We start from the raw sequence: 24,831 nt of genomic DNA on the forward strand, positions 1-24,831 counted from the left end.
AGCTAGAAATGCTAATATTGTCCCCGTAATGATGGCTTATGGACTCACAACAAATTGTTTTGTGATGTTGCAATGTATTTCCAACATACTGCAATGGTCCTTACTATATGAGCCAAGTTAAATTCCCACCAAATGGGGTTAACCCTATTGATGCAATGCGCAGGGTGTTTGCCTTTCCCGCCAGCCACCCAGGTTTGATTCCCTGCCGTGCCGTTCGCTACGTTGGTGTCAGAAGTGGAATGGTGACTGTGAGGCCATTGGAGCGCATGGCTCAGATGTGTGAGGTGGCTGAGTAGTCGAAGTCTGCCTTTCCATTCCGAGAGGGCAGTATAGCAATCCTCGCTGAGCTACGTTACAATTTCCACCATGGCCTTGATATCGTCTCTTGATATCGTCCCCTTTTCACAGCATTTCCTTGGATTTTAACATTATGCTATATTGTTACTTGGTCACAGATAGTAGTATAGCCCATATGCCACAAGGCTAATAGTCAAACTAATTGCCCTGAACACACAGCCCCCCCCCCCCCCCCCCACACACACACAACGCCAGCTAGCAAGGACTCCAAAAAGCATTGTTGTCATCTTTCATCTTCTATGCGTTCCTAAGACTTGACTTGTGAATGTTTGAACTCCCTCCAAGACACCCATTTGGGGGAAAAACAGCAATAGCAGAAAATAGGGGATGTAATCTTTTATCAAAGTGTGTCTCCACATTTCTGGAACGGGAATGCTCTTTGACATAATGTGATCCAGCTTTGGGAAACAAGTGGAAAATGACTGAAGGCTAAACAACTAATGAATGCTTATTCTGTTTATGTCTGGTGAAACACACATGTTTGTAGTGGGCAGCTACTGAGAGAGCAGCAGAGGGAGAGTGGCACATGTGAGAGGGTTTGATCCACAAGGATCCTGATTCTGCTCTGTGATGCATGCGTCTGTGGTTTTATTGTAGTGTGGGAGGTGGGTGGTATGTTTATATTATTCGACCACCCCACTCTCTTTCATTGCTAAAGAACCTGGGTCACATCTATCATGATATGTGTATTTAATTAACTTACTTTTTTGCTTCAGATCAATGTAGTCCTCCTGGGACTTTTTTACGGTCTGCTTCCGCTCGGTTGTCACTAGTTACCACAGCCACAAAGGCAACATTGACTATATCGTACAAATGTATGAAATCAAACATTTGAGGTTAGTTTAAGGTTAGGACTAGGCATAATGTTAGGTTAGCAGTGTGGTTATGGTTCAACTCAGATTATAAGAAGATACATTTAAAAAATAGGAAGGGTTTTAATCGTAATTATGACTTTGTGTTTATGATATCTAGTCTACCGACGACCTACTCCGCTCAGCTCCAAGTTGGTGCTCTGCCACTCCCTTCCCCTAGAGGTCACCAACACCTTCACTTGCATATGAATAATCAGCCGATATCCTGAATTGTTGTTGAAGGAAGTGGCCTTACAGAAATATGTTTTAATATCCGATCGAGAAAAATAAACGTAAATATTAAAGTGAGATAGGTGAGTGTTTGAGGCCAAACGAAATAATAATTTAATACCACGTTATTGGAATTACCAAATCGCTTCACATTTGTTTGGAGGGAATGCCAGGTGTTCTGTAGTGTTGTGCTTTACCAAACAGGCCGTAGTACAAACAAGCAGCAGAGATGACTGAGAATTTCGACCGAGCCCCAGGCGCAGGTAGAGCCCGTATAAAGCCAACAAGCCCCGGCCTCGCAGATGTAGGAGACGGGGACGCAAACTCTGTTTTCAACCAGCGTGAGCCTCTACGACAGCCTCGGACGTCTCCACCTTTGACTGAGAACAACACAAACACTAGTGAGGCTATCGAGGGAGGTAAGATGTGCTGTCAGTTAGCTCTGTCATAGACAAGAAGGGAAACCTTATAAATTACTGGATTACTATTTTAGTTACCAGCATCTTTGGCTACATTTTAACAGGTATTTAGCTAGACCTGTGTGAAGCTAGCCACAATAACAATTAGCAACAATAGTTGAATTTAGGGTTTCGCCTTCAAAATAAAAGTCCCTCATTGAAAGTGATTCAAACTGATACAAATAGTGGAATCATGCCATTTGGACTAGATAATACTAAACAAGATCGGAATGTTGTATGAATTCAATTCAATACATAGTTAATTTGATACTAAAACAGTTCAAATCAGTTGAAATCGCACTGGATGTATTAGACTTTAGATTTTCATTGGAGGCATACTTATATCAGAGAGGAAAAGGAAGAGAGAGGTCAAACTCGGCAGAAAATCTCTCTGTACAGCAGGTGGTGTTGTTTCGCCCACCGAGGAAGGTGTTTTTGTATGGAGTTCAATAGAGCCCCACAGTGGTGTAATAATACCCATAAAACCTAGTGGTCAAACAGGGAAAGGGTTCCAATAGTTTTTCCACCATTCATTTTTCCCATAGGGTGTTTTAGAAAACACTTCAAATATGGGCTGTGTTTCGTGTAGACTTACCTTGGTGTAACATTTTGATTACCATGTAAATCACTAGGACAAGGTGACTTATAAATATATTCAGCTCCATTTACTCTGATTCGAAAATGCTAATTAGCTCCAAAGTTGACATGCAAGACTACAAATCCCTGCCAGCTCCTGCACGTCATCTGTAGTTGACACCTTTGCTAACAGGTATTGTCAATTTAAAACTTGCACAAGATGGTTCACAGAATTGTCAATTTTAAAGAAATGTAGCCAATTTATTAATTACTACGTTTAGCTAGCATTAGATAGTTAATCCAGATATTCTTACCTTTGCCTTGATTTGGCAGTCTCACCCATGTCATCATGGCATTTGCAGTTCTTTATGATAGCCAAATTAGCAGCTGATTAGCATTTCTTCTTTGGGGGGTAAATACAGGTGAATGTATTGATAAAAGTCACCTTGTCCTAGAGAGATTTACTCGGTCATCAAAACACTATGCCAGGGTAAGCCTACACTAAACACAGCCCTTATTTTATGTGTTTCTAAAATCCCCTACGGGAAAAATGAATGGTGGAAAAACGAATATTCAGAAAAGTATTACAATAATGAGATGTATCCACCAATCCAACGAAAGGATAGGCAGGTGCTAGACAGTGCGCCGTGCCACTTTGTGGACAACGACTCCCATTGTTAGGGCGGAGAGACATGCATCTTGTCAGTATCTACAATCTGTACTTATATGCACTGTACAGCCTTACCTATGGCTCTTTGGACCACGAAATGGGGGTATCAAGCCCTCTGATAAAACGGTGAGAAGTGGGGGAGATGGAGATTTGGAATATTCACTGAGAGGGTCTGGCATAGAATTTACATGGTAGAATCACAGTGAATAGCCTAATAAGATCTCTACGGGGTCTGGGATCATTGAATTAAAGCATAAGGGAATTTCTTTAGACCACAGATAAGATGCATTTGCAGACCACACAGAAAGAACATGCCTAAATATAGGTTGAAATAACCTTTTACCTTCAGTCATACATGGCAAACAAAGTGGCTTTATCCAAATCTGATAGACATTAATCACTCTGCAAGAGCTGGAAAGGGAGTTGGGAGATGGTGGGTGATTGGTGTCTGTATTTTTAGTACAGAGTATCTATGCTATAAATGGATGTGGTTTGTTTCAGTTCAGATGAAAACAAATCAATACTTTTTTGCTCTGGGCTACTTTTGGTTTGCTTCCAATGATAATACACTGCTCAAAAAAATAAAGGGAACACTAAAATAGTTTTTTCTCGTTCCAAGATGGCTTAGCAGTTCAGACGTCATTTTTGTCCTCGTACTGTCTTGTCCTGTATATATATATATATATTTACACCTTCTTCGCATATCTTTTATATATTTTATTATCCAAGAACTCAACTACAAAAGCTTTCCTGCAAAAGCTTTCCTGCAACCCGCCTCACCAATTACAAAAAAAAAGTATTATTTACCTCAAATCTGAAAATCCACAGTGGAAGCTAGCCAGGGGCTAATCAGAAGCTAGCCAGAAAGCTAACCAGAAGCTAGCCGAAAGCTAATCTGAAGCTGCCCAGAAGTTAGCCGGTTTGCTGGCTAGCGTTGGTGTTTCAGCTGCCCATGTTTTGTGGTCATCAGCTATTCCTTTAGCTCGATAATCTACCGGCACTTTTGGGCAATGCGACTCGGACCGAAGCATACAGGGCCTTTTTTTTTTCTCTCAGTTTCCCCGGATTTCAGCCGCAGGCTCTGGACATTTGCACCTTGATTTCGCAGCTAGCTAGCTGCAAACCGTGTGACTATTGGCTTACGTCGATCCCGGAGCAAACTTAAATTATTCCGGAGCTAGCCAGCTGAGGAGTTCCATCAGCCATTCCTGGGCTACAGTCACCTATCCGGACCCGTTTTTTTTTGTTGTTGCTGCAGATACGGAGCCCCACCGGGCCTTCACGACTGACTGCCGACGTTATCTGCCCGAGGGAGTTATCCAACTGGCACCTCCGTCGCGACGTTACCTGAACGCTCATCTGGGGCCCGCTAATCGTTAGCTGTCTTATCGGCTGCTATCTGAATAAGTATATCGGACAATTATTTTATTTTTATTTATTTTAATTTTATTTTTTTTATTTTTTTTCTTGGGTCACTATATCTATTTTGCCAATTGGATTGATCCCCTCTACCACACGGAACCCCACTAATCTACCGACGGAATCGCATGAGGTGTCTAAAAATAGACCTCCATCCTATGCTATCTTGCTACCGATAGCCATCTACCCGGCCAGCTGTCTGGATCGCCGTGACCCCAACCAACCTCTACTCACTGGACCCTTATTGATCACTCGATTAAGCATGCCTCTCCTTAATGTAAATATGCCTTGTCCATTGCTGTTCTGGTTAGTGTTTATTGGCTTATTTCACTGTAGGGCCTCTAGCCCTGCTCACTATACCATATCCAACCTTTCAGTTCCACCACCCACATATGCGATGACATCACCTGGTTTCAATGATGTTTCTAGAGACAATATCTCTCTCATCATCACTCAATACCTAGGTTTACCTCCACTGTATTCACATCCTACCATACCTTTGTCTGTACATTATTCCTTGAAGCTATTTTATCGCCCCCAGAAACGTCCTTTTACTCTCTGTTCTAGACGTTCTAGACGACCAATTCTCATAGCTTTTAGCCGTACCCTTATCCTACTCCTCCTCTGTTCCTCTGGTGATGTAGAGGTGAATCCAGGCCCTGCAGTACCTAGCTCCACTCCTATTCCCCAGGCGCTCTCTTTTGATGACTTCTGTAACCGTAATAGCCTTGGTTTCATGCATGTTAACATTAGAAGCCTCCTCCCTAAGTTTGTTTTGTTCACTGCTTTAGCACACTCTGCCAACCCGGATGTTTTAGCCGTGTCTGAATCCTGGCTTAGAAAGACCACCAAAAATTCTGCCATTTTCATCCCCAACTACAAGATTTTCAGACAAGATAGAACGGCCAAAGGGGGCGGTGTTGCAATCTACTGCAAAGATTGCCTGCAGAGTTCTGTTTTACTATCCAGGTCTGTTCCCAAACAATTTGAACTTCTACTTTAAAAAATCCACCTCTCTAAAAACAAGTCTCTCACCGTTGCCGCCTGCTATAGACCACCCTCTGCCCCCAGCTGTGCTCTGGACACCATATGTGAACTGATTGCCCCCCATCTATCTTCAGAGCTCGTGCTGCTAGGCGACCTAAATTTGAACATGCTTAACACCCCAGCCATCCTACAATCTAAGCTTGATGCCCTCAATCTCACACAAATTATCAATGAACCTACCAGGTACCACCCCAATTCCGTAAACACGGGTACCCTCATAGATATCATCCTAACCAACTTGCCCTCCAAATACACCTCTGCTGTTTTCAACCAAGATCTCAGCGATCACTGCCTCATTGCCTGCATCCGTAATGGGTCAGCGGTCAAACGACCTCCACTCATCACTGTCAAACGCTCCCTGGAACACTTCAGCGAGCAGGCCTTTCTAATCGACCTGGCCGAGGTATCCTGGAAGGATATTGATCTCATCCCGTCAGTAGAGGATGCCTGGATATTTTTTTTAAATGCCTTCCTCACCATCTTGAATAAGCATGCCCCATTCAAGAAATTTAGAACCAGGAACAGATATAGCCCTTGGTTCTCTCCTGACCTGACTGCCCTTAACCAACAGAAAAACATCCTATGGCGTTCTGCATTAGCATCGAACAGCCCCCGTGATTTGCAACCTTTCAGGGAAGCTAGAAACCAATATACACAGGCAGTTAGAAAAGCCAAGGCTAGCTTTTTCAAGCAGAAATTTGCTTCCTGCAACACAAATTCAAAAAAGTTCTGGGACACTGTAAAGTCCATGGAGAATAAGAACACCTCCTCCCAGCTTCCAACTGCACTGAAGATAGGAAACACTGTCACCACCGACAAATCCACTATAATTGAGAATTTCAATAAGCATTTTTCTACGGCTGGCCATGCTTTCCACCTGGCTACCCCTACCCCGGTCAACAGCACTGCCCTCCCCTCTGCTACTCGCCCAAGCCTTCCCCATTTCTCTTTCTCCCAAATACAGTCAGCTGATGTTCTGAAAGAGCTGCAAAATCTGGACCCTTACAAATCAGCCGGGCTAGATAATCTGGACCCGTTCTTTCTAAAACTATCTGCTGAAATTGTTGCCACCCCTATTACTAGCCTTTTCAACCTCTCTTTCGTGTCGTCTGAGATTCCCAAAGATTGGAAAGCAGCTGCGGTTATCCCCCTCTTCAAAGGGGGGGACACTCTTGACCCTAACAGCTACAGACCTATATCTATCCTACCCTGCCTTTCTAAGGTCTTCGAAAGCCAAGTCAACAAACAGATTACCGACCATTTCGAATCCCACCATACCTTCTCCGCTATGCAATCTGGTTTCAGAGCTGGTCATGGGTGCACCTCAGCCACGCTCAAGGTCATAAACGATATCTTAACCGCCATCGATAGGAAACAATACTGTGCAGCCGTATTCATTGACCTGGCCAAGGCTTTTGACTCTGTCAATCACCACATCCTCATCGGCAGACTCGACAGCCTTGGTTTCTCTAATGATTGCCTCGCCTGGTTCACCAACTACTTCTCTGATCGAGTTCAGTGTGTCAAATCGGAGGGTCTGTTGTCCGGGCCTCTGGCAGTCTCTATGGAGGTGCCACAGGGTTCAATTCTTGGACCGACTCTCTTCTCTGTATACATCAATGATGTCGCTCTTGCTGCTGGTGATTCTCTGATCCACCTCTACGCAGACGACACTATTCTGTATACTTCTGTGTTAATAACCCTCCAGGCGAGCTTCAATGCCATACAACTCTCCTTCCGTGGCCTCCAATTGCTCTTAAATACAAGTAAAACTAAATGCATGCTCTTCAACCGATCGTTGCCTGCACCTGCCCGCCTGTCCAACATCACTACTCTGGACGGCTCTGACTTAGAATATGTGGACAACTACAAATACCTAGGTGTCTGGTTAGACTGTAAACTCTCCTTCCAGACTCACATCAAACATCTCCAATCCAAAGTTAAATCTAGAATTGGCTTCCTATTCCGCAACAAAGCATCCTTCACTCATGCCAAACATACCCTTGTAAAACTTACCATCCTACCAATCCTCGACTTCGGTGATATCATTTACAAAATAGCCTCCAAAACCCTACTCAATAAATTGGATGCAGTCTATCACAGTGCCATCCGTTTTGTCACCAAAGCCCCATATACTACCCACCACTGCGACTTGTACACTCTCGTTGGCTGGCCCTCGCTTCATACTCGTCGCCAAACCCACTGGCTCCAGGTCATCTACAAGACCCTGCTAGGTAAAGTCCCCCCTTATCTCAGCTCGCTGGTCACCATAGCAGCACCTACCTGTAGCACGCGCTCCAGCAGGTATATCTCTCTGGTCACCCCCAAAACCAATTCTTCCTTTGGCCGCCTCTCCTTCCAGTTCTCTGCTGCCAATGACTGGAACGAACTACAAAAATCTCTGAAACTGGAAACACTTATCTCCCTCACTAGCTTTAAGCACCAGCTGTCAGAGCAGCTCATAGATTACTGCACCTGTACATAGCCCATCTATAATTTAGCCCAAACAACTACCTCTTTACCTACTGTATTTATTTATTTATTTTGCTCCTTTGCACCCCATTATTTCTATCTCTACTTTACACTTTCTTCCACTGCAAACCAACCATTCCAGTGTTTAAATTTTTTTTTTTTTACTTGCTATATTGTATTTACTTCGCCACCATGGCCTTTTTATATTTTTATTTATTTATATATATATTTTGTTTGCCTTCACCTCCCTTATCTCACCTCACTTGCTCACATTGTATATAGACTTATTTTTCACTGTATTATTGACTGTATGTTTGTTTTACTCCATGTGTAACTATGTGTTGTTGTATGTGTCGAACTGCTTTGCTTTATCTTGGCCAGGTCGCAATTGTAAATGAGAACGTGTTCTCAATTTGCCTACCTGGTTAAATAAAGGTGAAATAAAATAAAATAAATAAATAAATAAAATAACACATCCTAGATCTGAATGAATGAAAGATTCTTATTAAATACTTTTTTCTTTACATAGTTGAATGTGCTGACAACAAAATCACACAAATTATCAATGGAAATCAAATTTATCAACCCATGGAGGTCTGGATTTGGAGTCACACTCAAAATTAAAGTGGAAAACCACACTACAGGCTGATCCAACTTTGATGTAATGTCCTTAAAACAAGTCAAAATGAGGCTCAGTAGTGTGTGTGGCCTCCACGTGCCTGTATGACCTCCCTACAACGCCTGGGCATGCTCCTGATGAGGTGGCGGATGGTCTCCTGAGGGATCTCCTCCCAGACCTGGACTAAAGCATCCGCCAACTCCTGGACAGTCTGTGGTGCAACGTGGCGTTGGTGGATGGAGCGAGACATGATGTCCCAGATGTGCTCAATTGGATTCAGGTCTGGGGAACGGTCGGGCCAGTCCATAGCATCAATGCCTTCCTCTTGCAGGAACTGCTGACACACTCCAGCCACATGAGGTCTAGCATTGTCTTGCATTAGGAGGAACCCAGGGCCAACCGCACCAGCATATGGTCTCACAAGGGGTCTGAGGATCTCATCTCGGTACCTAATGGCAGTCAGGCTACCTCTGGCGAGCACATGGAGGGCTGTGCGGCCCCCCAAAGAAATGCCACCCCACACCATGACTGACCCACCGCCAAACCGGTCATGCTGGAGGATGTTGCAGGCAGCAGAACGTTCTCCACGGCGTCTCCAGACTCGGTCACGTCTGTCACATGTGCTCATGTGCTCAGTGTGAACCTGCTTTCATCTGTGAAGAGCACAGGGCGCCAGTGGCGAATTTGCCAATCTTGGTGTTCTCTGGCAAATGCCAAACGACCTGCACGGTGTTGGGCTGTAAGCACAACCCCCACCTGTGGACGTCGGGCCCTCATACCACCCTCATGGAGTCTGTTTCTGACCGTTTGAGCAGACACATGCACATTTGTGGCCTGCTGGAGGTCATTTTGCAGGGCTCTGGCAGTGCACCTCCTTGCACAAAGGCGGAGGTAGCGGTCCTGCTGCTGGGTTGTTGCCCTCCTACGGCCTCCTCCACGTCTCCTGATGTACTGGCCTGTCTCCTGGTAGCGCCTCCATGCTCTGGACACTACGCTGACAGACACAGTAAACTTTTTTGCCACAGCTCGCATTGATGTGCCATCCTGGATTAGCTGCACTACCTGAGCCACTTGTGTGGGTTGTAGACTCCGTCTCATGCTACCACTAGAGTGAAAGCACCGCCAGCATTCAAAAGTGACCAAAACATCAGCCAGGAAGCATAGGAACTGAGAAGTGGTCTGTGGTCACCACCTGCAGAACCACTCCTTTATTGGGGGTGTCTTGCTAATTGCATATAATTTCCACCTGTTGTCTATTCCATTTGCACAACAGCATGTGAAATTTATTGTCAATCAGTGTTGCTTCCTAATTGGACTGTTTGATTTCACAGAAGTGTGATTGACTTGGAGTTACATTGTGTTGTTTAAGTGTTCCCTTTATTTTTTTGAGCAGTGTATAAATTGTTACATCCACGTAAGGCTGGCCAGGGCTCAGTCATCAACTGGTGATAAGGACTGACTGCATGTGATTGCCTTAATGGTGCCAAATTGTGATCATCAACAGGTGATTGTGTGTAATGGCAGATACAAAGATGCTATAGAAATGTGGTTCTTGTATTTGATGCACTAATAGACTGACATTCCTGTCTAATTAGCCAGTTTGTCCTATTGATGCTTTTTAAAGAGCGACTGCCTCTAAAAATCAACTAATCCCTCTGAAAACGTCCTATGTGGCATCAGTTAAACATTGATTATAGTGTCAAAATTGACTACAAAGTGTTAATAGGATAACTTTGGTCATAATGGACAGTTTGGAACCTCAGTGCGTCACAAGTAGTAAATGAAAGTTGGGTTTGAATTACAATTATGTCAACAAATCATGCCCCCTTTTGCCAAGCTCCACATTCAAATTTGCCCCTCCGCCTGCTTCGCGTCATTGAATGGTGTCCCGTTTCATCGCCCCCAACCAACTCGCTAAAAGGATCATGGCCGTTTGAGACCGAGAAGTTCTATACGGATTGACCATGCAATGCGTGCATCCAGCAGGATGCATAGCCAACAACTATGGTTTGCATGCCCTGCTGAAGGACCCTATCATGAAGAATAGGTGGTTGGAGTTTGTTGGTCCCCAGTGGTGTACTGGTAGCTAGACCTTAGACTGCTCGTTATATATATGGTTATGTATCTTTTGATAATCATTATCATCGCTAGCATAGCTGATATTATCTAGCTAACTACCGACTTGCTACCTAGTTAGCTAGCTAGCTGGCTAACGTTAGCGTACCTCAATGGAACTCTGATTTGGTTTGGAAACACAATAACATTTCAAAAGAAGACAAATAATTAGTATGAAAACCATTTGTCACGAGTGTGATGTTGCCAGATTTACTTAAGATGCACTGTAACTTTAGCCAGCTAACTAAGATTGAGGGGACCACTCTATTTTAGCTAGCCTACATTAGCATTGCTAGCTTTTTTAGACACTGCTGGTAACATTAATGGCAACATTGCCATCGCTCTGAAGTAAACTTAATGGCATCATAGGGCAAAGTTGTTTCCTACTACTTATTTGCCTATTTTAGCAATGTCATCGTATTTCCATGCCACTAAGTAAGTGTAATTTAGACAAAACAGCCAAATTAGCCTCTGAGGTGCAACCCATGTCTAGCACAAATAAAATTGGATGCAGCTATCATGGTACTAGCTGACTACAACAGTGTACTAACTAGCAGCAATAAAGTAAAACCAACCCAGGGCCATAGCAAAACATGTCACAGTTGGTTCCGGACTGTAGCGGTGTCACCGGCCTGAATTTAATACAATCTGGAGCCAGTCAGTCATTCTACAGTGCATTCAGAGTATTCACACCCCTTGACTTATTCTGTTGTTACAAAGTGGGATTTAACTGTACATTTTTTGGGGTTAACGATCTACATAAAATACTCTATCAAAGTGGAAGAAAATTTCTAACATTTTTTTATTAATGGAAAATAAAACTGGGTAAGTCTAAGAGCTTTGCAAATCTGAATTTTACAATATTTGCCCATTTATTCTTCAAGCGGTGTCAAATTGGTTGTTGAGCATTGCTAGACATTTAAATCTTGCCATTGATTTAAGTCAAAACTGTAACTAAGTCACTCAAGAACATTTTAATGTCGCCTTGGTAAGTCACTCCAGTGTATATTTGGCCTTGCGTTTTAAGTTATTGTCCTGCTGAACGGTGGATTTGTCTCCTAGTGTATGTTGGAAAGCGGACTGAACCAGTTTTTCCACTAGGACCATGTTTGTGCTTAGCTCTACTCCTTTTCTTATCCTAAAAAAAAGTCCCTAGTCCTTGCCGATGACAAGCTTACCCATAACATGATTCAGCCACCACCATGCTTGAAAATATGAAGAGCGTACAGCCCAGTACATCACTGGGGCCAAGCTTCCTGCCATCCAGGACCTATATACTAGGCGGTGTCAGAGTAAGGCCCTAAAAGTTGTCAGACTCCAGTCACCCAAGTCATAAACTGTTCTCTCTGCTACAGCATGGCAAGCAGTACCGGAGCGCCAAGTCTAGGTCCAAACGGCTTCTTAACAGCTTCTACCCCCAAGCCATAAGACTGCCGAACAATTAATCAAATGGCCACCTGGACTATTTGCATTAACCCCCCCCCATCCCCTTTGTTTTTACACTGCTGCTACTCGCTGTTTTATCTATGCATAGTCACTTTACACCTACCTACATGTACAAATTACCTTGACTAACCTGTACCCCCACACATTGACTCGGTACCCTCTGTATATAGTCTCATTATTGTTATTTTCTTGTTACTTTTTTATATACAGTACCAGTCAAAAGTTTGGACACACCTACTCATTCAATGTTTTTTCTTTATTTTTACTATTTTCTAACATTGTAGAATAATAGTGAAGACATCAACACTATGAAATAAAACATCGAATCATAGAGTAACCAAAAAAGTGCTAAACAAATGAAAATATGAGATTCTTCAAAGTAGCCACCCTTTGCCTTGATGACAGCTTTGCACACTCTTGGCATTCTCTCAACCAGCTTCACCTGGAATGCTTTTCCAACAATCTTGGAGTTCCCACATATGCTGAGCACTTGTTGGCTGCTTTTCCTTCACACTGCGGTCCAACTCATCCCAAAACATCTCAATTGGGTTGAGGTCGAGTGATTGTGGAGGCCTGGTCATCTAATGCAGCACTCCATCACTCTCCTCCTTGGTCAAATAGCCCTTACACAGCCTAGAGGTGTGTTGGGTCATTGTCCTGTTGAAAAACAAATGATAGTCCAACTAAGTGTGAACCAGATGGGATTGTGTATCACTGCAGAATGCTGTGGTAGCTATGCTGGTTGTGTGCCTTGAATTCTAGATAAATCCCGGACAGTGTCAGCAGCAATGCACCATCACACCACCTCCTTTATGCTTTACGGTGAGAACCACGCATGCCAAGATTATCTGTTCACCTACTCTGCGTCTCACAAAAACATGGCGGTTGGAACCAAATATGGGCTCATCAGACCAAAGCACAGATTTCCACCGGTCTAATGTCCATTGTCCATGTTTCTTGGCCCAAGCAAGTCTCTTCTTCTTATTGGTGTACTTTTCGTAGTGGTTTCTTTGCAGCCCAAGCAAGTCTCTTCTTCTTATTGGTGTACTTTGCGTAGTGGTTTCTTTGCAGCAATTTGACCATGAAGGCCTGATTCATGCAGTATCCTTTGAACAGTTGATGATGATGTGTCTGTTACTTGAACTCTGTGAAGGAGTTATTTGGGCTACAATCTGAGGTGCACTTACCTCTGCTGCAGAAGATAAGTTTATTAGAGTTAACTCTGCCTTACTTTCGTGTGGCGGTCCTCATAAGAGCCAGTTTTATCATAGCGCTTGATGGTTTTTGCGACTGCACTTGAAGAAACTTTCAAAGTTCTTGACATTAAAGTAATTATGGACTGTCGTTTCTCTTTGCTTATTTGAGCTGTTCTTGCCATAATATGGACTTGGTCTTTTCCCAAATATGGACTTGGTCTTTTCCCAAATAAGGCTATCTTCTGTATACCACCCCTACCTTGTCACAACACAACTGTTTGGCTCAAATGCATTAAGAAGTAAAGAAATTCCACAAATTAACTTTTAACAAGGCACACCAGTTAATTGAAATGCATTCCAGGTGACTGCCTCATGAAGCTGGTTGAGAGAATGCCAACAGTGTGCAAAGCTGTCATTAAGGCAAAGGGTGGCTACTTTGAAGAATCTTAAATATAAAGTATATTTTCAGTTGTTTAACTTTTTTTTTGGTTACTACATGATTCCAAATGTGTTATTTCATAGTTTTGATTTCTTCACTATTGTTCTACAATGTAGAAAATTATAAAATAAAGAAAAACCCTTGAGTAGGCGTGTCCAAACTTTTGACTGGTACCGTATTTTAATTTAGTTTATTTGAGCTTTTTCTGTTTTTCACTTTAGTTTACTTAGTAAATATTTTCATAACTCTATTTTCTTAAAATGGCATTGTTGGTTAAGGGCTTGTAAGTAAGCATTTCATGGAAAGGTACACACACCTGTTGTATTCAGCATATGTGACAAATATAATTTGATTTGGATTTGATACTCAGTGATTCATTGTTGGATTTGGCCTTAACATAGTGCTTTGTATCCTCTCTCCAGTGTCTGTGTTCTTTTTCCTATCTTAATCTTTTCTTTTTATTGGCCAGTCTGAGATATGGCTTTATCTTTGCAACTCTGCTAATTTTTGTATCTATGAACATTTGATCTCAATACAGTTTTCTGTTCCCGAAACTAGAATATATTATGAACAGAGAGGACAAGGTTTTGTAGACTTTACTCTTTGCCAAAGTTTTAAAAAGTTGCATTGTTTAGGAATGCAAGGGTGAATTGAGTTATTGCAGACGTGAACTTCAGAGTAGGCGTTCACTAATGGAAATATGCAAATACATGCTAGAACGCGCCAATAGGATCTCGCTAGCTTGTGTCTGGCTCTTCCCACCTCCTTGCTTGTTCTGCCCACTGATTAATTTGCTCAAATTGGAAACAGGCTGTGGTCTATCTTGGGTTAGTTAGAAAATCTTTGGCTGTACAGTTCATATACACTACCTTCAGAAAGTATTCACACCCCTTTACTTTTTCCAAATGTTTTTGTGTTACAACCTGAATTTAAAAGGGATTAAATTAAGTCACTGACCTACACACAATACCCTATAATGTCAAAACAATGTTTTTTTTCTAGATTTTAACTCCGTTGCCAGAGAGAGAGAACCACTCAGGGATTTCACCATGAGGCCAATAATGGTGACTTTAAAAATGTTAGAGTTGAATGGCTGTGATAACTGAGGATGGATCAATAACATTGTAGTTACTCCCCAATTTTAACATAAATGACAGAGTATTAAGAAAGCCTGGACAGAATAAAAGTATTCCAAAACATGCATCCTGTTTGCAACAAGGCACTAAAGAAATACTGTGAAAAATGTGGCAAAGCAATTTTTTGTTGTTGTCCTGAATACACTGTATTATGTTTGGGGCAAATCCAACACATCACTGAGTACCACTCTTCATATTTTCAAGTATATTGGGGGCTGCATCATGTTATTGGTATGATTGTAATCTTTAAGGACTGGAGAGTTTTTCAGGACATGACAAATGGAATGGAGCGAAGCACAGGTAAAATCCTAGAGGGAAACCAGGTTGAGTCTGCTTTTCACCAGACACTGGGAGATGAATTCACCTTCCAGCAGGACCATAATCTAAAATCCAAGGCCAAATCTACACTGGAGTTGCTTACCAAGAAGACAGTGAATGTTCCTGAGTGGCCATTTTACAGTTTTGACTTAAATGTACTTGAAAATCTATGGCAAGACCTGAAAATAGTTGTCTAGCAATGATCTACAACCAATTTGACAGAGCTTGAAGACTTTTGAAAATAATAAAGGGGAAATGTTGCACAATCAAAGTGTGGAAAGCACCTAAAATGTGTTCACATAGGCAGTTTGAAGTGACTAAAATCCTATTTATTTGCATATCCGATTCGAATCTGTTATTTTTCCTACAGTCTGGACAGCCAAAAAGAATATGGAATTGGATATTTCAAGCCACATTTCAAAGCACCTTCGTAGGTGGTTTGAAGTCGGATACAAATCTGTTTCCTGGCCATAACTTGTCTGACTGGTCAAATCAGATTAAAAAATGTTTGCCCTCAAGTGGTATTTAGACTGTTATTTGGCATATTTTGTTGCTCGCTAGCTATTATGTTGATAGTTTGACAAAAACATGTGGTAGCTAACTAGCTTGTTAATTGTTTACAAACAAATTTGTGAATGTGCTATAAAGCTAATCAGCTAGCTGGTTGTCTGCTTTGGCTAGCCAAAAAAGACAATTTGAAAGTTGGATCATCTTATCCTTTGAGGCTTTGAAGATGTTCTTACCCTATGATTTTGAACAATCAAAGCAATTGGGAAACATCTATGGCAGGCATTGTCACCTTAGCTTGCTACATAACTTTCTGAGTGATAGGAAGCACAAGCAAAACCAACAATCAGCCTACACTATTGCACACTGACGTTGTTACTATGACAAGCGTAACCTTGTCAGCAAATGACTGCTGTCTGAACACACACACATCCTATTTGGTCACTTGTAACTTGCTGTTTGGACAGTCAGTGGTCGAAAACTGATTTGAAAAACAAACTGATGAGCATTAAGGCCTGCAGTGTGAACAAGGCTAGATACTTAACCAGAAAGACTCAAAGCTGTAATTGCTACCAAAGGTTATTCTACAAAGTATCTTTGTAAATGAGTTATTTCTGTGTCCATTTTCAGTAAATTTGCTAACATTTCTAAAAACATGTTTTCACTTTGTCATTATGGGGGTATTGTGTGTAGATGGGTGAATTTTTAATTTTTTTCTTAATTTTAATCCATTTTGAATTCAGGCTGTAACAACAAAATGTGGAATAAGTCAAGGGGTATGAATACTTTCTGAAGGCACTGCCACTAAGTATGCCACCAATTCAATTACAAAGTCTAATACATCCAGTGCGATTTCAACTCTGACAAGTAAACTAATTGTGCTTTGTTGAATTTATGTTACATTCTGACCTTGTTTAGCATTATCTAGGCCAAACATATCATGAATCCAATATTTGAATCACTTTCAAAGGGGAACTTGTATTTTGAAGGCGAAATGGCTCATACTTATTATGGCTTGCTTCACACAGGTGCTAGTATGTAGCTAGCTAGCATAGGCAACAAACGGGTGAATTTCCTGACAGTGGACCTCTAGCGTGAATCTACACAACATTCTCTCGCGGGCATGGGTTGAGCGCGCCCCGTTTCCTCACGTCAGCTATAGCTGACAAGCTATACTGTTAGACGACTCAAGAAGGCTGCGCACACGTTTCAGACAAATATTAGTAGCTACACAATTTAAACGTCAATTGAATTACGTCAATGAATACATTATACTAAAAGCAAGAACAACTTGAATCCCCCCGTCACACCGACAAAATTCGCTATTCGTCGCACGAATGACCCATAGCTAAATTGTAAGTCTATTTTTAGACATTGGTCTGTGAGCTAGCTGCTAAATAAAGTGCAAGGACGGCGGCCAAATCACGTCACATGACTAGCTAGGTCAGTGCCACCCAGTGTCCCTCGTGCCAGACCTCTATTGCTAGCTATGGTCTTCAGTATTTCCTTCATTTCCCACCCAGAAAGCAGAAGACCAAGCAAACCCCACCAGGTCATTCACAACAACAGCACTCCTGCCTCCAAAGTGAAAAGGGTGGACTCTCTGGTGAACACCTCCATTCTGTCAGCCAACGCACCCGAGTTCTACCCTTCCAGCTCCCCACCCTATGAGGTATTAAAGCAGTGTTCCCACAAACTGGTCCTGAACCCACAGTGTGCAGGCTTCCCCCCCAGTACTACTAACACCTGGCTGGTTCAACCTGGGCAGGGTTTCCCAAACTCAGTCCAGGGGCCCCTCCTGGGTGCACATTTTAGTTTTTGCAAATAATTATTTGAATCAGCTGTGTAGTGAGTGCTAGGGCAAAAACTAAAATGTGCACCCAGGAGGGGCCCCTGGACTGAGTTTGGGAAACCCTGAACTAGGTTGACCAAGTAATAAAGCCCCTTATTCAATTAGGTGTTGTGGTGCTGGGTTCACACCCTGTACAAATGGATAATGATAATGGGTTGCATTGTACCTCATCAACTGCACTTTACATTATAAGGACTGAACTAATCAATCACCTCATCCACTACCAATGTCTAGCTAGTATCCATATTTTTCACCATCCTTGATTACCGCTATTCTCAATTTTAAAGGAATCTGTTTCGGAGGATGGCAGCGATGGCTATTATACTGAGACAACATTGTCTGAATTGGTTGAGGAGTTTCTCAGCCACCTAAACTCCTCACCGGGGTCCTTTGAGAACGACATTGAGCACATAGCAAACATGCTGAACAGCTGGGTCACTACAGAGGAGACGCTGCAGGAATTGGTGGAACTCCTCTACACACAAGTATGTGTATCAACACACGCACGGTTCGGCCATCTACCTGCTTATGAATTTTATAGCAGTGTCTATATGTAGTTCACTGTTGTGTTTTACTGTCATTTTTTAAAACTAAATTTGTTATGTTTTGTGATGCCTGTTTTGCAGTCTACTGTTATCCCCAATTTCTCTTACACGGGGGCAAGGCTCTGTAACTTTCTGTCTCATAACCTTGCACTCAGCCCAGCAAGAGGCAACTTCCGTCAGCTGTTACTAAAACGGTGAGCTTTGTTTATGTTAGTAACAAGTAGGCCTAAAATCTACTTCATCACTTTTGTCATCATAGGCTTTGTCCTGATGCTTTATGCCTACCATAAGTAACACTTGTAACCATTTATACAGAAACACACTCTCTCCTCCCCCGGTAGGTGTCAGACAGAGTATGAACAGAGGGGCGTAGCGGTGCGGGGGGACGCGGAGACTCAGAAGAAGTTCCATGCCTATGTGCTCTTCCTGGGGGAGCTTTACCTCAGACTGGAGGTGAGCAAAAGCCCCTCTGTCCTTTCCAAGTCTTTTGGGGGTCTTTGTCTCTGTAGATCTGTGCCATTTCAACCCCTCAACTTTGACACTTGCTTCCCATAACCCAACTTCCGTAACCCCTCCCCCTAGATACATTTTGAGTTGATAATAAACTCTAGACAGAACCTAATCTCTTGTGGATAGACTACCTGAACATAACTGGTACAGTAGATCTGTCGGCATGCTATGGGATCTGTGAGATAACGAGCAACAGTTGGGTTTTTGTCACTGGTTATTTGGACGTATCAGGATTGGGCGAAGGAGTTGCTTAAACAGATTCACTTTGACTCATGATGAACACAGTTGAAAATATCAGAGGTGGGGGGCTTTGGCTGAGTTTCCTTTTGCAAGGGTGGAGACTTTGAAAACCGGAAATCTTCATTTCAAACTAGGGCTGGCACAATTATCTTATAATCAACCATTATGGACATTAGCCATTGATTTTTTTTTATTTTTTTTTTACAAATATCTTAATAGGGGGGATCCAACTTTATATTCAAGTAGATGCAGTGCATTCAGAAACTATTTATATCGCTTGACTTATTCCACATTTTTGTTACAGACTGAATTCTAAATGGATTAATGTTTTTAGATTTTTTTGCAAATGTATTGATAATGAAATACAGATCTCATTTACATAAGTATTCAGACTCCTGAGTCAATACTTTGTAGAAGAACCTTTTGGCAGCGATTACTGATTTGAATCTTTCTGGGTAAGTCTCTAAGAGCAGTAACATTCACTGTCTTCTTGGTAAGCAACTCCAGTGTAGATTTGGCCTTGTGTTTTAGGTTATTGTCCTGCAGGAAGGTTAATTCATCTCCCAGTGTCTGATGAAAAGCAGACTGAACCTGGTTTTCCTCTAAGATTTTACCTGTGCTTAGCTCATTACATTTATTTTTTATCCTGAAAAACTCCCCAGTCCTTAACGATTACAAGCACACCCATAACATGATGCATTCACCACTATGCTTGAAAATATGGAGAGTGGTTTTCAGTAATGTATTGGATTTGCCCAAAACATAACTTTCTATTCAGGATCTATCCTTAGTTTCCTCCTATCATAGCCAATAAACTCTTAACGGTTTTAAAGTCACCACTGACCTCATGGTGAAATCCCTGAGCGGTTTCCTTCCTCTCCGTCAACAGAGCTAGGAAGGACGCCTGTATCTTTATACAGACTGAGTGTATTAATAAACCAACCAAATAGTGATTCATAAATTCACCATGCTCAAAGGGATATTCAATGTCTTATTTTTTATTTTAAAAAATACCAATACCTACCAATAAGTGCCCTTTGCGAGCATTGGAAAATTTCCCTGGTCTTTGTGGTTGAATCTGTTTGAAATTCACTGCTCGACTGAGGGACCTTACAATTATCTTTATGTGTGGGGTACAGACATGGGGTAGTCATTCAAAAATCATGTTAAACACTATCGCACACACTGAGTCCATGTGACTTGTTAAGCATATGTTTACCCCTGAACTTATTTAGGCTTGCCATAACAAAGGGGTTGAATACTTATTGACTCAAGAAATTTAACCTGACATTTAGAAGTAATTTGTACAAAATTTGAAACATGTAATTCTACTTTGACATTGTGGAGTATTGTGTGTTGGCCAGTGACAAAACAAATTTGAAATTTAATCCATTTTAAATTCATGCTGTAACAAAATGTGAAAAAAGTCAAGCGGTGTGAATACTTTCTGAAGTGACTGTATAGTTTACCCAATAGCAGTTTTCATTTTTACATGAAATGGGTTATGTTGGTAATCATTTTACGAGCAGAACAGCAGGGTCTGGAGGAGCAGCATCATTTCCAAATGGGATAGGGGTGTCACCAAGCTGTGTTGTATTCATTGTGTATGTCGTAGCTATTTTTCTAAGATGCATTATAAATTGAAAACATCTTTCAACAAAAATGACAATTACGACAATAACCGAGGCCATTTTGCATGACAATTCATCGTCTCCCAAAATTCCATATTCGTCACAGCCCTATTTTTAAACACGCTTCCCCCAGAACGTAGTCGAGCATCTGACCAAATGGTGCTAGGTTTTAAAATTAACTGAGATTAGACCGAACCTCTGACCGCTGTCTTGTATGATTGGTTGTTTCAGCTTAAGAGTGCGAAAGGGCCTCCGTCTCGAGCTGAGATCCTGCTTACTGCCCTGAGGGAATTGATGAATGCCCTCTTCTCCAACCCCGTGGATGGAAACCTCATCTGTGCTGTCAAACTGCTCAAGGTGATTTCACACGTTTTCTGATCTCTAATGTCAAGTTGATTCAATGTTCCACATCTGTGGTACACCGTTAATTACGGTCTATTGAAAGAAATCTGCAGGCCACAATCCAAATTATACTATATTACAATGTAATGTCAAGCTTGTTGTAATGTGCAAGGAAAATTCCCCTGTGTTACAATGACGTTTACCTGTGATGTCATCTGTAGTTGACAGGCTCGGTTTTGGAGGATACGTGGAAAGAGAGCGGGAAGTCTGACATGGACCAGATAGTCCAGAGGATTGAGAACATTGTGCTGGACGCCCAGTGCAGCAGGTTGGTGTGTGTGTGTGTTACCTCTGCCAGATTCAGAAGTAAAATGAATGCTTCTTCTATTAGGTAAAAGATGGTAGGATGAATGACTGCCTGTTGTGTGAAGAAGATGCTATTGACGCCGAGTGAGTGATTACATAAAAGACTTGTCTTTTGTTTTCATCAGAGATGTGAAGCAGATGTTATTGCGGCTGGTGGAGCTGAGGTCTAGTAACTGGGGCAGGGTCCATGCTGCTGCTGCTGCCGACGCTACACCTGACAACGACCCCAACTACTTCATGGTGAGGAGTGAGGACTAGGGCCAGAGAACAACAAGCTTTTAAATGTTTCACTCATGTCTCAAGCCAACTCCGTCTTTAAGCCATGACACTAAAGGAATTGCCGGCGATCCAACATTTGGGCGAAACTGGTTTAAATGTTCAAATGGAAGTTCATGCCCACCAACCTTTCACCTTTGTTCCTTGTGTTTGTCTTTGTGTGTTTCTCCTGTCAGAATGAGCCTACGTTCTACACTGCAGATGGCACTCCCTTTACAGCAGCCGACCCTGGTAAGTATTATCCTCAGCATTCATCAAGGTGAAACCCTGCAAGCTACACATTGTCCCTAAATGTATGTTTCGGTGTTATAGAATATTCTGAAAAATACCAGGAGATCCTGGATCGGGAAGATGACTATTTCCCAGAGGCCGATGAAGAGAATGGAAATGAATCGTGAGTAATAATAGTCTGTGATTTAGTTTTGGTCATGTTCCCTTGCTTTTTCAGTTGACTTGGTTCCCATGTGTGTGTGAGTCATAATGGAACTTAATCTGTAAAATGTTCCTATATAGTTCTAGAATGCTATTCTGGCCTAGAAAATTTGTCTATAGTTCTAGAATGCTGTTCTGTAGTTTTAGAACATTCCTCTGTAGTCCTAGAATATTCTTCTGTGAGAACCATCAGACCACAGAAAATAAGTCACACAATCCAGTGCCATAGTCACTAATGCCACTGTAGCATTTGTCTTGTGACTTTTCTCCCTCACTCCTGTGTGCGTATGCCAATGCAGTGTTTCCCCTAGGATTTCTCTCAGCAGAGGAAGCAGAGTTAGCGGGGGTTTGGGTCTGTAATACGTAGATCTCCTTTTTATTTTTTTGCAGTGGCGGCCATGATTTAGCAGTGCAAATGTCACCCAGGTCACATAACCTGAGAGCCACATGAGGTTGTTGACTTGTGTGTAATTGTTTAGCCCACAATTGAACAGGGGAAGCCAGAATCTCAGAGTCAGATGAGTCCGCAGACGAAACAGAAAGAGCAGTTAGTTGACCCGTCTACCTCCCACTCAACTGTGTGTGCATGCCTTTTCCTTTAAGGGACTGTGACTTTGATATTTAGTGGTACACTGAATGGCATTTGAAACAAACCTTTATATTCCCTTAATAATTTTGCCTGCGTTTTGTGTGTTCCAGATCATTCAATGACGAGGATGAGATGGACCCTGAGATCGAGGAAGCTTTTGAGAAGTTCTGCTTAGAGTCTGAGCGAAAAAGACGACCATGAGACAAGTATGAGAGCATAGCGAGAGACTGAATTTACACATACCTTTCGTGTTCGACTTGCTGGAGTGTTTGCGACTGGGGGAAAATCAAAGATAACCAGCAATTGATATGTTTCAAAAATATATATTTTTTCGCAAAATAAACTGTGCATAGTTTGCACTTCAGTTACAGGTTATTTTCTGGCTGGAATTTGTGTTGGTTGCAAGATTGGGGACAATCAACTGGATCGTTATTTCCGCTGAGTTGTAGCGACTGTTCTGAGTGGGGGAGTTAGTTTTCTGCTTCTTTTGATTATTTCATAAACGCTACTTTCCCTCAATCTTCCTCATAACGCCGTTGGGGAAAAAGTGTGTGAGGTGGATTTTAGACTACTAAGTAGCTCAACAGCAGAGTAGCATCATCAAATGTGTGCGTAGTTTGATTTCATACTAACTGTATAAGCAACGACAGAATATGGGGTTCAGCTACAGGGAGTAGTGCAGGGGAGGCAACACTCAGAACATTTACAATATAGGGCTTTTTCGGCAGAAAAAAAATATATGCTTAGACAGGCCGCCAAGTATAAAAATAAATAAAGTTTTCAGGAAATTAGCTTTAAAACTGCATAAATGTATCTCCGCTCCATGGAGAAGTCTGCAGAATTGCAGGAAATTGGATAAATATTTATTTTTACAATCTACACCGCCAAGATGAGGCCAACGGGCCAACCATGCTCATTGCCATGCTTCCTGCCATACCATCACCTAAGCCCCTTTTTTTATCTAGAAAAAAAACCTTGCAATAGAAATGTGATGTATAGAACGAACACTGCACTGCCAGAATTTTGCTACATGGGGCTTATAAATACAGCATTCAAGAGAATTGTCTGTTCTATATGGTACTTCTCTGTTTTCAGTGTTCTGAATGTTGCACCCTACTGACCTCAAGGGACAGTTTGTTAAATTGCACACTGAGGATTTGGCCATTTAGTTGGTCAACCACCCTTTAACAAGCTATGCATTTAAGGAGGTGGGTTTGTGAAAAGAATAAAAGAGCTAGAAATACTGAATACCGTCAAGTGGCAGCAAACTGTCTGCAAAAGAGAGCTCCAGTTTCAACTTTAGGGGTATTTTTGTTCTTCCTTTTACTGGTTTAAATTAGCCTTTTTAGAATTGTAAGTTATTGGACAATTGTTGAGGAGTACAGTACTGGGGTGTATTCATTACAGAAACCATTTTAAGAACCAAACGGAGCAAAACAAACACGTTTATTTTGGACAGGTCACTCCTGTTCCATTTGCTTCAGTTTAAGAAACGTTTTGCAACAGAATTGGCGGAATGAATACACCCCTGGCTCTGGTATCGTTTTTAATCCAATTTGTCTATTGAACACGGCTTTAAACCTTTTGTAGTCCTGCAGTTTGGACCTGTCATTGAGAAACACCACTAAAACAGTAGTCTCTCAAAGGATGCACCTGCAAGTTCAAATTTGTTTTCATCATAAGCAATCAATCGATCCCATTCAAAGGAATGTTTGTACATATTAACAGTATTGTTTGCCTGCAATAAATTATTTAAAATATGAGTATTTCACTGCCTGACTCTTATTTTGAGTGTGTGCGGGATGTTGCGAAATGTAAGTTATCTGAAAAGCACAGTAGATGACGCTCCTTTTGTCCACTACTAAAATGTTCACTAGAAGAAGAATGAGCATCCATCCAATGGGACACAGTATAGTGCACCTTTTCAAGTTGCGGGAATTTTGTTGACAGTGTTGCACACCAGCAGAAAGTTGTTTGTTTACTAGCTAGCTAAATCAACAACACCAATATCAATTTGATGATCACGAGAATGAGTTGGACGTCCGTTACGGAGATGATTCCCGCCTGTACTGTGGCTCTGTGTTGGAGAAAGCCCCTGCTCTGTACATCCTCTCCAGTCTAGCAAGAATGTTCGACAGAGGATGAGGTTGGCCACCAGCAGGTACAAGGTAACATCAGCAGCTCTAATTGG

At 41.9% G+C, this 24,831-nt stretch overlaps 1 protein-coding gene across 1 annotated transcript; it reads left to right on the forward strand.

Annotated features, from left to right (window-relative positions):
- The first annotated feature begins 1,414 nt into the window (after positions 1–1,414).
- On the forward strand, positions 1,415–24,403 carry LOC139576473 (polyadenylate-binding protein-interacting protein 1-like). Its single transcript, XM_071402627.1, has 11 exons — positions 1,415–1,858; positions 17,381–17,529; positions 17,997–18,194; positions 18,336–18,448; positions 18,596–18,707; positions 20,867–20,992; positions 21,199–21,305; positions 21,469–21,583; positions 21,796–21,850; positions 21,932–22,013; positions 22,751–24,403. Exons 1-11 carry the CDS (start codon positions 1,669–1,671, stop codon positions 22,839–22,841), a joined length of 1,338 nt encoding a protein of 445 aa, XP_071258728.1. The 5' UTR covers positions 1,415–1,668; the 3' UTR covers positions 22,842–24,403.
- Positions 24,404–24,831: the final 428 nt, after the last annotated feature.

This window comes from Salvelinus alpinus, chromosome 5, assembly GCF_045679555.1.
Source record: "Salvelinus alpinus chromosome 5, SLU_Salpinus.1, whole genome shotgun sequence".
NCBI classification, from domain to species: Eukaryota; Metazoa; Chordata; class Actinopteri; order Salmoniformes; family Salmonidae; genus Salvelinus; species Salvelinus alpinus.